Source organism: Aulonocara sp. 'chitande type north' Nkhata Bay, linkage group LG14 (genome assembly GCF_057382095.1).
Source record: "Aulonocara sp. 'chitande type north' Nkhata Bay isolate Kocher_YH1m ecotype deep benthic linkage group LG14, A_spYH_male_GT1.1, whole genome shotgun sequence".
NCBI lineage: Eukaryota > Metazoa > Chordata > Actinopteri > Cichliformes > Cichlidae > Aulonocara > Aulonocara sp. 'chitande type north' Nkhata Bay.
The window spans coordinates 2,302,308-2,314,155 of record NC_141357.1 but is presented as its reverse complement, the minus strand read 5'-3'; the positions used below and the strand labels follow the sequence as shown (position 1 = coordinate 2,314,155).

The following is an 11,848-nucleotide window of genomic DNA, read 5'->3' as shown; positions in this document are numbered from 1 at the left end:
GTGGTTGTTTTGTTTGATTTGTAGTACCAAGTGTGAAATAAATAAAAATGAAATGAAATGAAATGAAATGAAATAGTCAGAGATTTGCTGAAATTGCTCTTTCTGTTTCTTTGCACACCACTTGTCTGTGGTATATCATTAACATCACCTCAAGGCTGTAATAGATTGCCTGACTGAATGACTGCTATTAAGATGAGCCAAGCTGAAGTGGGGTGTGCACATGCGCACGACGCTATCGGTCTCAGTGAACTCGGACACGGTAACCAATCTACCCCGGTAAACTGATCCCAGAGCAGCGTGACCGATGAACACAGGACAATGCTGGGTGAGGGCGCTGGGTGAGGGAGGGATCCCGCAGCGCGTCCGTGAGATCACACGAGTGACGGACTGCAGCTTATATCCGAGGAACAATTGCACCTGAGCTTCGGTAAGTTTCAGACTTTGACAGTGGGCGCCATGGTGAATTATCGGTGATCAATAACGCGATTGATTAATTGTAAAATGACGAGCTGTGCGGCATTTAGCGGACAGAATCAGTTTTCTGTAGTGATGTGAGCTGTTCGTCCGGTCCGCGAACACCAGCGGAGCGCTTCATTTTTATTTACTCATCTTTCAGGGAGTTTGCGTCAGTCAGCAAGCAACATGCAGCCAGGTATTTTTCTCAGCGTGCAACAATTAAGACTTTATCACAGCACAGTTATTATCAGCTATGCAAACATGTGACAGTCTCAATAAAACACATGCATCATACAGGATACATGTTCTATTTGACTTCGTTTTGTCACGTACGTGTATTTTTAAATTTAGTGTGTCTATTTCTTCTAAAGTTCTTTATTTTAGGGAACTAAAGTATATTTTACGTTTCTTATTCCACTTTGTCACTGACATTATGTCAGTTATGACTGTAAGGCATGAAGTGTTCACTGCGTTTCGATGCCGGACACACTAACAGACTGCAAAGTGTCCACAGTAGTAACACGTGGGGCTGAAAATCTACCTTTGCCTGTTTTACGTGGATAAACTTCAGTTCATTTTCTCAGACGTGTCAGTTGTTTATCAAATCATTTGTTGTGTGTGTGTGTGTGTGTGTGTGTGTGTGTGTGTGTGTGTGTGTGTGTGTGTGGTGTCTCTTGCTTGTGCGCCTCGAGGCTGCTTTTTATTACTTTGCTGTCTGTCTGTAAAGCCTTTGATAAGATTAAACTCTGTAACCTACAGTCGTCTGTTTTGCTCTTCAAATTGCTGAGAGTAAAACATTAGTTCGGCAGAGCGCACATGCTCACTCTAAGGTAAGCTAGGAGGGCAGACAGGCTTTCCTGGTGACAGCAGAAATGTTTGCAACACCTCTGCTAGAACGACAGCTTATCTGTGAACATTTGAGAGTCCTGTGGACAAACGCTTTTCTGTTCTCATGCAGGTGTGTGTATGGAGAGGCAGGCAGTGCAGCGGGCCAGGGAGGCCTTCCTGAGCGGCAGGACTCGACCTCTAGAGTTCAGACTGCAGCAGCTCCACGCCCTGCAGAGGATGATCGCTGAGAAAGAGACGGAGATAGCCACTGCTCTCAAACAGGACATCAACAGAGTTAGCAGACACGAGAGACTAAGAATAAGATGTGAAATACAATGTGTATATCGGGGCTCGTTTGCTTGCTTAACTGTGTTGGGTTTCCTGCAGAGTCAGTATGACACACCACTCCTGGAGCTGATTGGAATCGAGAACGAGATTAAGCTGGCTATTGAGAAGCTTGGAGAGTGGGCTGCTCCGCGACCGGCAGAAAAGAACCTCCTCACGATATCAGATGAGGTTTATATCCAGCCAGAGCCGCTGGGAGTCGTACTCATCATCGGGGCCTGGAACTACCCCTGGGGCCTTACTCTCATGCCACTTGTTGGCGCCATTGCTGCAGGTAGGGAGACACTCTCTCCACACCTGCGACAGTCACGTACCCCTGATAACAGCAGTCTGAGATGGCTTTGAGAAGGCACGGCCGCAACCCGGTGTCACAGTCACTGTGCTGTTTTCAGTTGTGTGCAGCTGGATTCTGTCATGTTAGACTTTATCAAACCCAAAATGTATTTTGTATTTCTAACAGATCTAACAAGGCAATCACCCACAGTGGGAATGTTTTACTCTACATAACATCCTCTTCTTTTAAATGTAGGTAAAAAAGTCAGCTGAGCTCCATGAAATACAGAAACAATCGATGTAACTGATAAACTGGTCCTAGTCAGAGTCCCAGCTGATCAGCTTGTCTCGGTACCAGACATGTCAGCTGACGGCTCAGAAACGCAGTCTTTGCTCCCTGTCGTTCAACTTTTGCAAAACCGATTCAAAAAATAAAATACTAATGGAAACAGAGTGCATCTGACTGCCTCTCTCTCTGCATTCTCAGCCTCCTACACGCCGGCTTTGCGTCACACGGTGATCTCATCCCGTTCATGGAAAACTGTTCTCTCTTTGCAGGGAACGCAGCTGTGGTGAAGCCATCGGAGCTCAGCGAGTGCTCGTCGCTGCTGCTCCGGGCTTTGCTGCCTCGCTATCTGGACAAGGTCTGAACACCAGGTCTATTGTTCATGCATTAAAGCCTTGAGCCATCATACTACAGTGCTTCAGACATTTAGACCCCAATGACACACAGGATTCAACGTTTGTTGCCATTTCGCTGAATATGCTGCTACAAAACAGGAATTTTTGCACATTAAATGTTTCAGATGATCAAAAAACAAAGTTCAATAGACAAAAATAACCAAAGCAATTACAAAATGCAGTTTTTAAATGATGATTTCATTTATTAAGGAAAAAAGCTCTGCAAACCTGCCCTGCCCTGTGGGAAAGGGTAACTTCGTCCTAAACCTAATAAACCTAATTCCAGTCAAGCGTTTGTGAGGTTCTACTGTTTCATGTCAGCCACGCTGGAGGGTTTTTGAGCACGAACAGTCATCCTGTTGAATCGTGAACTCTGACCTTAGCTGAGGAAAGTAGTCGTTCTGTAGATGCTGTTGTGGGTTCGTGGGTGTCCTCCTGGATGAGTTGCTGATGCAGACGCACAGATGTCAGTGATTTTGTTTCTAATCTGTTTCTTCAGATCATGGTGTGATGTGTTGCTTTTAGCCTACTTTACTTTGTGACTCGAGTTCTGTTTAAGTGATTTATTGATTCTTCAGGTCTGATAATCAGACATGAGTGTGCGAGCCTTTTCCACTTAATATATAATTTAAAACTGCATTTATTTGGTTTATCACTCTCTAATATTAGAATTTGTTTAATCTGAAACATGTAAGTGTGACCCCCCTCCCCAGTAGAGATTTTCCCATCACTATATGTTTGGAAACATGACCTATATTACAGTCAGTTACTCTGTGCTTAATGTAAATAACTTATATATCAGTAAATGTGTTTGTTTTGCAGGATCTGTACCCAGTGGTGACAGGTAGTGTGTCAGAGACCCAGGAACTGCTGAGGCTCAGGTTTGACCACATCGTGTTCACGGGCAGCAGCACAGTGGCCAAACTGGTGATGGAAGCTGCAGCTCGTCACCTCACCCCGGTGACCCTGGAGCTGGGAGGGAAGAGCCCCTGCTACATCGACAAGAACTGCAACATCAGGGTCGCCTGCCGGTAATCCACATTTAGCCAAACGAAGTGAATTACAGCTGCTGACACGGGAATTTAAAAGTCTGATAATCAAAGCGGGCACAGAGGCGCTGACTGTGTCTGCAGGTACATATCAGGGTGACTGAAGCTCAGCGCAATAATAGCAGAACTTACAACCTTCTCCAAGCCCCAACAACGTACATTAATACTTCTGTATGTTTCAGTGGATGCTGGTATAGCACATGCACTTTTTAAATCACAACTAAGTAACTATCACTGAAACAGCCACTGTGACCTGGATACAACAAGAAACATGAAAACTCTTGAAAGCTGAATACAGTGGGGCAAAAAAGTATTTAGTCAGCCACCGATTGTGCAAGTTCCCCCACTTAAAATGATGACAGAGGTCAGTAATTTGCACCAGAGGTACACTTCAACTGTGAGAGACAGAATGTGAAAAAAAAATCCATGAATTCACATGGTAGGATTTGTAAAGAATTTATTCGTAAATCAGGGTGGAAAATAAGTATTTGGTCACCTCAAACAAGGAAAATCTCTGGCTCTCACAGACCTGTAACGTCTTCTCTAAGAAGCTTTTCTGTCCCCCACTCGTTACCTGTATGAATGGCACCTGTTTGAACTCATCATCTGTATAAAAGACACCTGTCCACAGCCTCAAACAGTCAGACTCCAAACTCCGCCATGGCCAAGACCAAAGAGCTTTCGAAGGACACCAGGAAAAGTATTGTAGACCTGCACCAGACTGGGAAGAGTGAATCTACAATAGGCAAGCAGCTTGGTGTGAAAAAATCAACTGTGGGAGCAATCATCAGAAAATGGAAGACATACAAGACCACTGATAATCTCCCTCGATCTGGGGCTCCACGCAAGATCTCATCCCGTGGGGTCAAAATGATCATGAGAACGGTGAGCAAAGATCCCAGAACCACACGGGGGGACCTGGTGAATGACCTGCAGAGAGCTGGGACCAAAGTAACAAAGGTCACCATCAGTAACACACTACAACGGCAGGGAATCAAATCCCGCAGTGCCAGACGTGTTCCGCTGCTGAAGCCAGTGCATGTCCAGGCCCGTCTGAAGTTTGCCAGAGAGCACATGGATGATACAGCAGAGGATTGGGAGAATGTCATGTGGTCAGATGAAACCAAAGTAGAACTTTTTGGTATAAACTCAACTCGTCGTGTTTGGAGGAGGAAGAATACTGAGTTGCATCCCAAGAACACCATACCTACTGTGAAGCATGGGGGTGGAAACATCATGCTATGGGGCTGTTTTTCTGCCAAGGGGACAGGACGACTGATCCGTGTTAAGGACAGAATGAATGGGGCCATGTATCGTGAGATTTTGAGCCAAAACCTCCTTCCATCAGTGAGAACTTTGAAGATGAAACGAGGCTGGGTCTTCCAACATGACAATGATCCAAAACACACCGCCCGGGCAACAAAGGAGTGGCTCCGTAAGAAGCATTTGAAAGTCCTGGAGTGGCCTAGCCAGTCTCCAGACCTCAACCCCATAGAAAATCTGTGGCGGGAGTTGAAAGTCCGTGTTGCTCGGCGACAGCCCCAAAACATCACTGCTCTCGAGAAGATCTGCATGGAGGAATGGGCCAAAATACCAGCTACTGTGTGTGCAAACCTGGTAAAGACCTATAGTAAACGTTTGACCTCTGTTATTGCCAACAAAGGTTATGTTACAAAGTATTGAGTTTGTTGGGTCTAAACTCAGACCCCGCTGTATCCAGGACTTATTCCCATGAAAGAAAAACAAGGCAACAGTGTTCGATCGATTTCTTGCGCAAGGGAGGCCTCTCATCTGTGACCAGCACGTCGAAATGACCACAATGGTGGCCTCCTCTCGCCGCCTTTTTATTGACAAACTTCAAACAATAGTTTACAAAACACCTCCCCTTGCAACCCCCTTTGGTTACATAGACAAGGACTGTATGTAAATGTGTGTGTGTGTGTGTGTGTGTGTGTGTGTGTTTGTTTGTTTGTTCCTGCTGATCAAAGGGTCATAAAACCTAAAAGCAGGAACAACATCCTTGGTCATAAAGAGGGTAGTCTCCCCCACACCCAATGTATGGTTTACCATAGATAACACAGTCAAACCATACAAAGGGTGGGAAGTTCTAGCAAACATCAAACAGACCTTCAAAAGGATGTTCCTGTGATAAAACACTTCAACCTTGCACCCAGAACCTCGAGAATCTGGGGATGGGAGGAAAGAAAGAATTCCTTTCACAGAGTTAAAAACAATAGACAAATGGTAAATATAAAAATGACAAATGTTTAACTATTTACTCTAACAGAGTTGTATTTTTGTTATTGACCAAATACTTATTTTCCACCCTGATTTACCAATAAATTCTTTACAAATCCTACCATGTGGATTCATGGATTTTTTTTTTCACATTCTGTCTCTCACAGTTGAAGTGTACCTCTGGTGCAAATCACTGACCTCTGTCATCATTTTAAGTGGGGGAACTTGCACAATCGGTGGCTGACTAAATACTTTTTTGCCCCACTGTATATTAAAATGTTGGTTAAGAAATTCCTGAGTATAAAAATTCACATGGACATTTTGACTAACGTGACAAACATTGTTTGGTTTCAGTTCATAAATGTTAGGCCTTGATGTTTTATTGAGTAAATGAACTTAAACATACATTTGGTTTGGTTGCAGTTAAACAGAGCTTAGTTTGAGTCCTTTTCCTGTGCTTCAATTACAAGGACTCAAAAAGCTGGAAAATACAGGTCCTTAAACGCAGCACACTTTGACCCACTCTTCTGGAACTCCTGGGACTGAATTAAACTCCAACTCTGTCATTTAGTTAAATATGTCAAGCCTACTGTACAAAAAACAACAAACTCTTTATTGTAAGGACCGAAATAGAAAAGATCAAACTCACAGAAATGTCATGAACCATTCGATGTTACCAGAATCTGTTACATTCCCCTAAAAGGGTCCAGGAAAAGTAACAAAAGTGTGCGGGTCAGAAAAAGGAGACAGGGCGGCAAAAGGGGTTAAATTCGAGAGTTTTATTAAAGTTTCTACTAATAACTCAACTAACAGAGACGGACAAGCCGCTAGTGATGGTCCGCTTGAAGCTGACGCTCCGGTGCGTGCGTCTAAAAAATCAACACACTGCTTCAGAAGCTCTGCGTTGAAGCTTGATTCGTTTGGCCAGAGTCACGTGATCGGTGACGTCCGAAGCTTCATTTAGAGCCTAACTGCTTCGGTGTCTGATTCAATGGTTTAAAAGGAAGTGAATCATTCGTGGGATTTGTGGAGTGTTTTGATGGTGACAGCGAACCACTGATCATTCCACTGAGAGATTTGGAGCCAGCGAGGAATAAAGGAGGTTCTGTTGTGTGGGAGAATTTTGAGTTGATTTTTGTCGATCAGGTGGGTTTTCCAGCTTTGTGTTCTGGCCGTTTGCTTTTGTTTTGTGCGTGTTTATTATATCTGAAAACGGGAAAAAGGTAAAATGTCAAAAATCTGTTTCCATAATATAAATATCATTAAATAACTTTAGAAAAACTTCCACTTGACTCTTTACATGTAATGTTGTAAAAATATATATTTTATTGTTTAATTAATCTGAAAATGTTAGTCTGCCAAATGTGCAGCAATTGAATTTCTTTATTCTCTTTAGCTGATAGTTTGTGGGGCCCAGGTAGACTGTATAACTGCATCTCTACCAGTTTCTCTGCACTCCAGCCTCCTCTGTGCCATGTGAAGGGATTTTCCTTAAGGCAGGAGAAATTATCTCCACAAAAAGGAGCAGGTTCGGCCATCGCACAGTGGAACAAATTTTCTTTTTAAATAAAAATGAGAAAGCGTTACCTTAAATGCATCATGTTTTTAATTTGCAAGTTCATAAGCATTTTCCTTTTCCATTTCACAATCAAATACCCCCAGGTCAAAAATATGTCTGGGGAAATTTCCCTAATATAATATTATTTATAAATACACCCGTCTAGCGATTAATTGCATAAGTGCATGGAGGCAGGACCTCACAGCAGAAGCATACTCCATAATGTGTTGTACATTATTATATGTATATTATATGTAACGTGGTATTTTTCAATTATTGTATTTACCAACATCAAGAAGTCACAAGCAAAGAAAGACCACACCATGGTGCATAACAAGGAGAGTTTACTGGTCAAAACTATTTATTAAACAAATAAAACACATTTTTTAACCACCAAACAATACGCGTTCAAAGCAACACGACGGCGGCCCAATATCAGACAAAACTCCACTCTGTAGAGTGGGCAATCATAATGAAGCAGTTGGTTTTATTTTGTGGATTCAAGCTGCTCTTTGTATTTTTGGTCACCAGATGTCACCAGAGAGGACTGTGTTGAAAAGCTTCGAGTAATGAACCGTTTTTCAATACAAGCTTCAGAAAGCTTCATTTGGCCATCACTACAAGCCGCTATCACCATTTAAATACCTTTAATTGCTGATGTGAGTCAGCTGTACAAAAGAAAAAGGCGGCACCTAAGGCAGGAGAGACGGTAGGACCCGCCCACACAGGTAACTTCAGGAGGAGGCCCTGCTGGGGCCGCAACAAATCTTTTCTCAGTTAAAAGGAAGTAAATGTCAAAGCAAGAAAAAGGTGTTTTTTTCCTTGTTTTTTTATTTTGGGGGGGATAGCTACACTCTCAATAAAATGAATAAAGGTCCTCTAAGAATGAACCAAAACACGAATATTGTAAAGTTGTTCTCCACCTGGTTTGTTTGCAGTCGTATCACGTGGGGGAAGTTCATCAACTGTGGGCAGACGTGCATCGCTCCAGACTACATTCTGTGTGAGCCGTGCATCCAGGGCCGAGTGGTGGAGTGCATCCGACAAACGCTTCTGGTAAAGCACCCAATAACCAAAGAGAATCACTGCGACATCGCTCATACAGGTGGAGCTGCACGGTGTGAAACCTTACTCAGACTACCTCTCTGCTCCATTCCAGGAGTTTTATGGTGCCGATCCAAAATGCTCACCTGACTACGGGCGAATTGTCAACCAGCGTCACTTCAACAGAATCATGGGGCTGATGGAGGGCTACACTCCTGTGGTGGGTGGACAGAGTGATTCCTCACAGCGCTACATTGGTAATGAAAATGCAGATTGAATCATGCGATGCAGATCCATCTGTGCTCTGTTTGATAAATGTTGATGTTGCACTGAAAGCCCCAACGGTGCTGAAGGACGTGCCGCCCCACTCCAGGCTGATGCAGGAGGAGATCTTCGGCCCCGTGCTGCCCATAGTTACAGTGAGTGACATGGACAATGCCATCACCTTCATCAACGAGAGAGAGAAGCCCCTGGCTCTGTACATCTTCTGCTCTGACAAGAAGGTGAGAAGGAACCATCTTTAAGTAGCTTTTAACGTTAGCAGCGTCCCTCGTGCTCGTCTTACAACGATTTCTTCTCACGTTTCTCACAGGCAATAAAAAAAATGATTGCGGAGACGACGAGCGGTGGCGTGACGGTCAACGACGTCATGATGCACTATACGCTCAACTCCCTCCCGTTCGGTGGCGTAGGTAGGAAGACTTCAAAGTGTGGCTTTGAAGTGGGAAAGCTTCACAAAATGTGACAACTTTAGACAAAAAAACACAACATCAGATGAAACAGTGTCAGCTAAACCATGATGTCAGATGACAGACAAAACTACAAACAATCAAAGATGGATGCAGCTAAACATTGTTTTTAAAAAGAAAGGGAGGCAGAGAAGCGGGTCCGAGTGTGATACCGCTTGCTCATTGGCTAACTTGTTGGTTACTGGACATGCCACGGACAGCCCTCCTATTCTTTGCGCTGTGTGTGTGTGTGTGTGTGTGTGTGTGTGTCCTGTCGCCTCCAGGAGCTCAGCTGCCACCCATTCATTCAGCAGTGAGTCAAGCTTGTGAAGAGCTGCTCAGTCAGTGAGCGGGCCAGCACTGAGTCGTGAACTTTTACTGTGTCAAGTCACATTTGTGTTACCTTTAAGCTACTAGTGAGTAGCTGTTATCTGCTGGCAGCAGAAGTGAACCTTTAACTTTAACCCATCTCCGTCTCCTTTCTCAGGATATTTGTTTTTCTTTGAGTCGAGTCCTTTTTAATAAAACTTGCTCCGTTTGGCGTTTTTCTGTGTGTGCTGTGGAGCAGTGAGCAAACATTCATCGACAGCTCCTGCAGATTTGAGAAAACTGTTCCACACATTTATTGGAACTACAGCTGATTCTGAGCTGATGCCTGTTGTGCTTAGTGAGCAAGACTTTCTTCATGAAGCCTGAATAAGAATACATTCAGGAGCTGAGATTACAAACAGTTAAAAGTGTTATATGAAGCAAATTATACTGGACAAGATTGAGATCAAATTTGAGTTCTGGAGAACACTGCCTATTTCGGTAATAGCATCTATCTTCATGTATCTTACTGAAACCTGGACTTCCCATGTGTAAGCTTGCCCTCCAACATTAAATGTGTTATTATTCAGCATCTCTGGCTGGAGGAGACGGCTGTGCTTGCAAGCTGGCTGGACATGTAGAGAGGACTGTCTGTCTGTCTCCGGGCTGTGTTGTAGTCTCCCTCATTTGAGTTAAAAAATGACCCTACAATCACAAACTGACCCACTGTGCAAATCTGTGGGCGAGCAATAAAACTATTCAAGCTAAGTGTTACATCATTCACACTACTAACATCAGCCAGTTCACCTTTTAAACCTTCAGTGATGTATGGGGACACATACACAATATTGGGGATCTTTACATCAGGAGCACATTTGCACTGTGATCACTGATGCAAGAAAAAGTCACTCTCACCCTGTTACAGTCCATGTGTGAGCACATACTGACAGCACAAATCACAAATGAAGCGCTCCTTTTAGAAGACACGACTGACTTGTGTGTCACCCCTCCAGGTCAGAGTGGTATGGGACGCTACCATGGCAAACACACCTTTGAGCAGCTGAGCCACCACAGGGCATGCATGGTCCGGTCACTGGGCATGGAGAGCGTTAACTTGGCCAGGTACCCTCCTCAGAACCGCCAGCGGGCACGCAGGGCTCGGATGGCCCTCACGTCGCCGCTGATTGACATGTCCAAGAGGACCCTGGTGTGGGCCATTCTTGCCACCATCATCGGCCTCGGTCTCCTCATCGCCCTGCTGGTCATCCTGCTCATTGCAGCGGGCCTCAACTGCACCTGCTGGTACTGGAGAGGCTTCTATAACTAGACACACTGTGACCTCGCTATGGAAGATCCTTCCAAAGAAACAAAAGTGCTTTTCACAGATGTTCATGATCAGATGAATCTTGTTTTATTGTTTCATAAAGATGAATAAAACAGTAACCTTTGGCTTGATCTATTATCTCTTTTATGAGCAGTGTGTGAATTGGATTCTATTTTTACAGTCGGTTAACATTCACTTTGTGAGGAAATATTGATGTAATTTGTTGTTTAAAATTAAAAGATGTGTTCTTAAAATGTAATATTCCATTTTTTTTCTTAAACCTTCATTTTATTTTGGCACAAAACTGAGCAAGTCTCCATCCTTTTACACTCTGTTACTATTGTGACCACAAGAGGGCACTATTGAGACAAATTAATTTAATATCTTCTTTTTGTTTTGGCTCTTCCCTTTAAGGGTCACTGCAGTGCCCCATCTGCCTCTGTATTGTCTCATCTTTAGCATCCTCTTCTGTAACCCCAGCTCTCTGCATGACTTCTTACATGAACCTTTTCTTTGGTGTTCCTTCTCTCTTCATGCATCCTTGGTTCAGTGTATTCACGATCCCTCTGCACATCTTAGCCTCGTCTCTCTAACTTTGTGTCCAAACCACTCAACCTGAGCTGTCCCTGTGATCTACTCATTTCTCATCTTGTCCATTCAGGACTCCCAAAGACAACCCAGATGTTGACTCTGGAGAGCAACTTTCACTCTTTCCTTCCAGTCTTTTTCTGAGTGATTCTGTCTCCAAACCATACATCATTAAAGCTACTGTGCAAAAGTGTTGCTCTACCCCTCGTTTACATTTTCTAGGAAAATAGGTGTGATTTAAACACGTGCAAACATACATGGAACTGCATCTTGTAAACCTAACTTTTCACTCTTGATGCTGTCCTGTCACAAATCAGCCCTGACACTCGTCTCCACCCACTCCACCCTGCCAGCACTCGCTTCTTCACCAGGATAGTTAACCTCAGGTATTTAAACTCATCTACCTTCAGTATCTCTAGTGCCTGGA

The 11,848-nt window shown here is 43.8% G+C and overlaps 1 protein-coding gene across 3 annotated transcripts; it reads left to right on the top strand.

Annotated features, from left to right (window-relative positions):
• The first annotated feature begins 233 nt into the window (after positions 1–233).
• Positions 234–11,181, top strand: LOC147313861 (aldehyde dehydrogenase, dimeric NADP-preferring-like). 3 transcript variants are annotated; one of them, XM_086260571.1, is made up of 10 exons: positions 235–427; positions 1,415–1,578; positions 1,672–1,903; positions 2,461–2,546; positions 3,406–3,614; positions 8,367–8,484; positions 8,588–8,729; positions 8,809–8,975; positions 9,065–9,164; positions 10,523–11,180. In XM_086260571.1, exons 2-10 carry the CDS (start codon positions 1,423–1,425, stop codon positions 10,834–10,836), a joined length of 1,524 nt encoding a protein of 507 aa, XP_086116697.1. In that variant the 5' UTR covers positions 235–427; positions 1,415–1,422; the 3' UTR covers positions 10,837–11,180. The 3 variants fall into 3 exon arrangements, with proteins under 3 accessions (XP_086116696.1, XP_086116697.1, XP_086116698.1); XM_086260570.1 differs by having other exon boundaries at positions 234–427; positions 1,415–1,903; positions 10,523–11,181; XM_086260572.1 differs by lacking the exon at positions 235–427 and having other exon boundaries at positions 10,523–11,181.
• Positions 11,182–11,848: the final 667 nt, after the last annotated feature.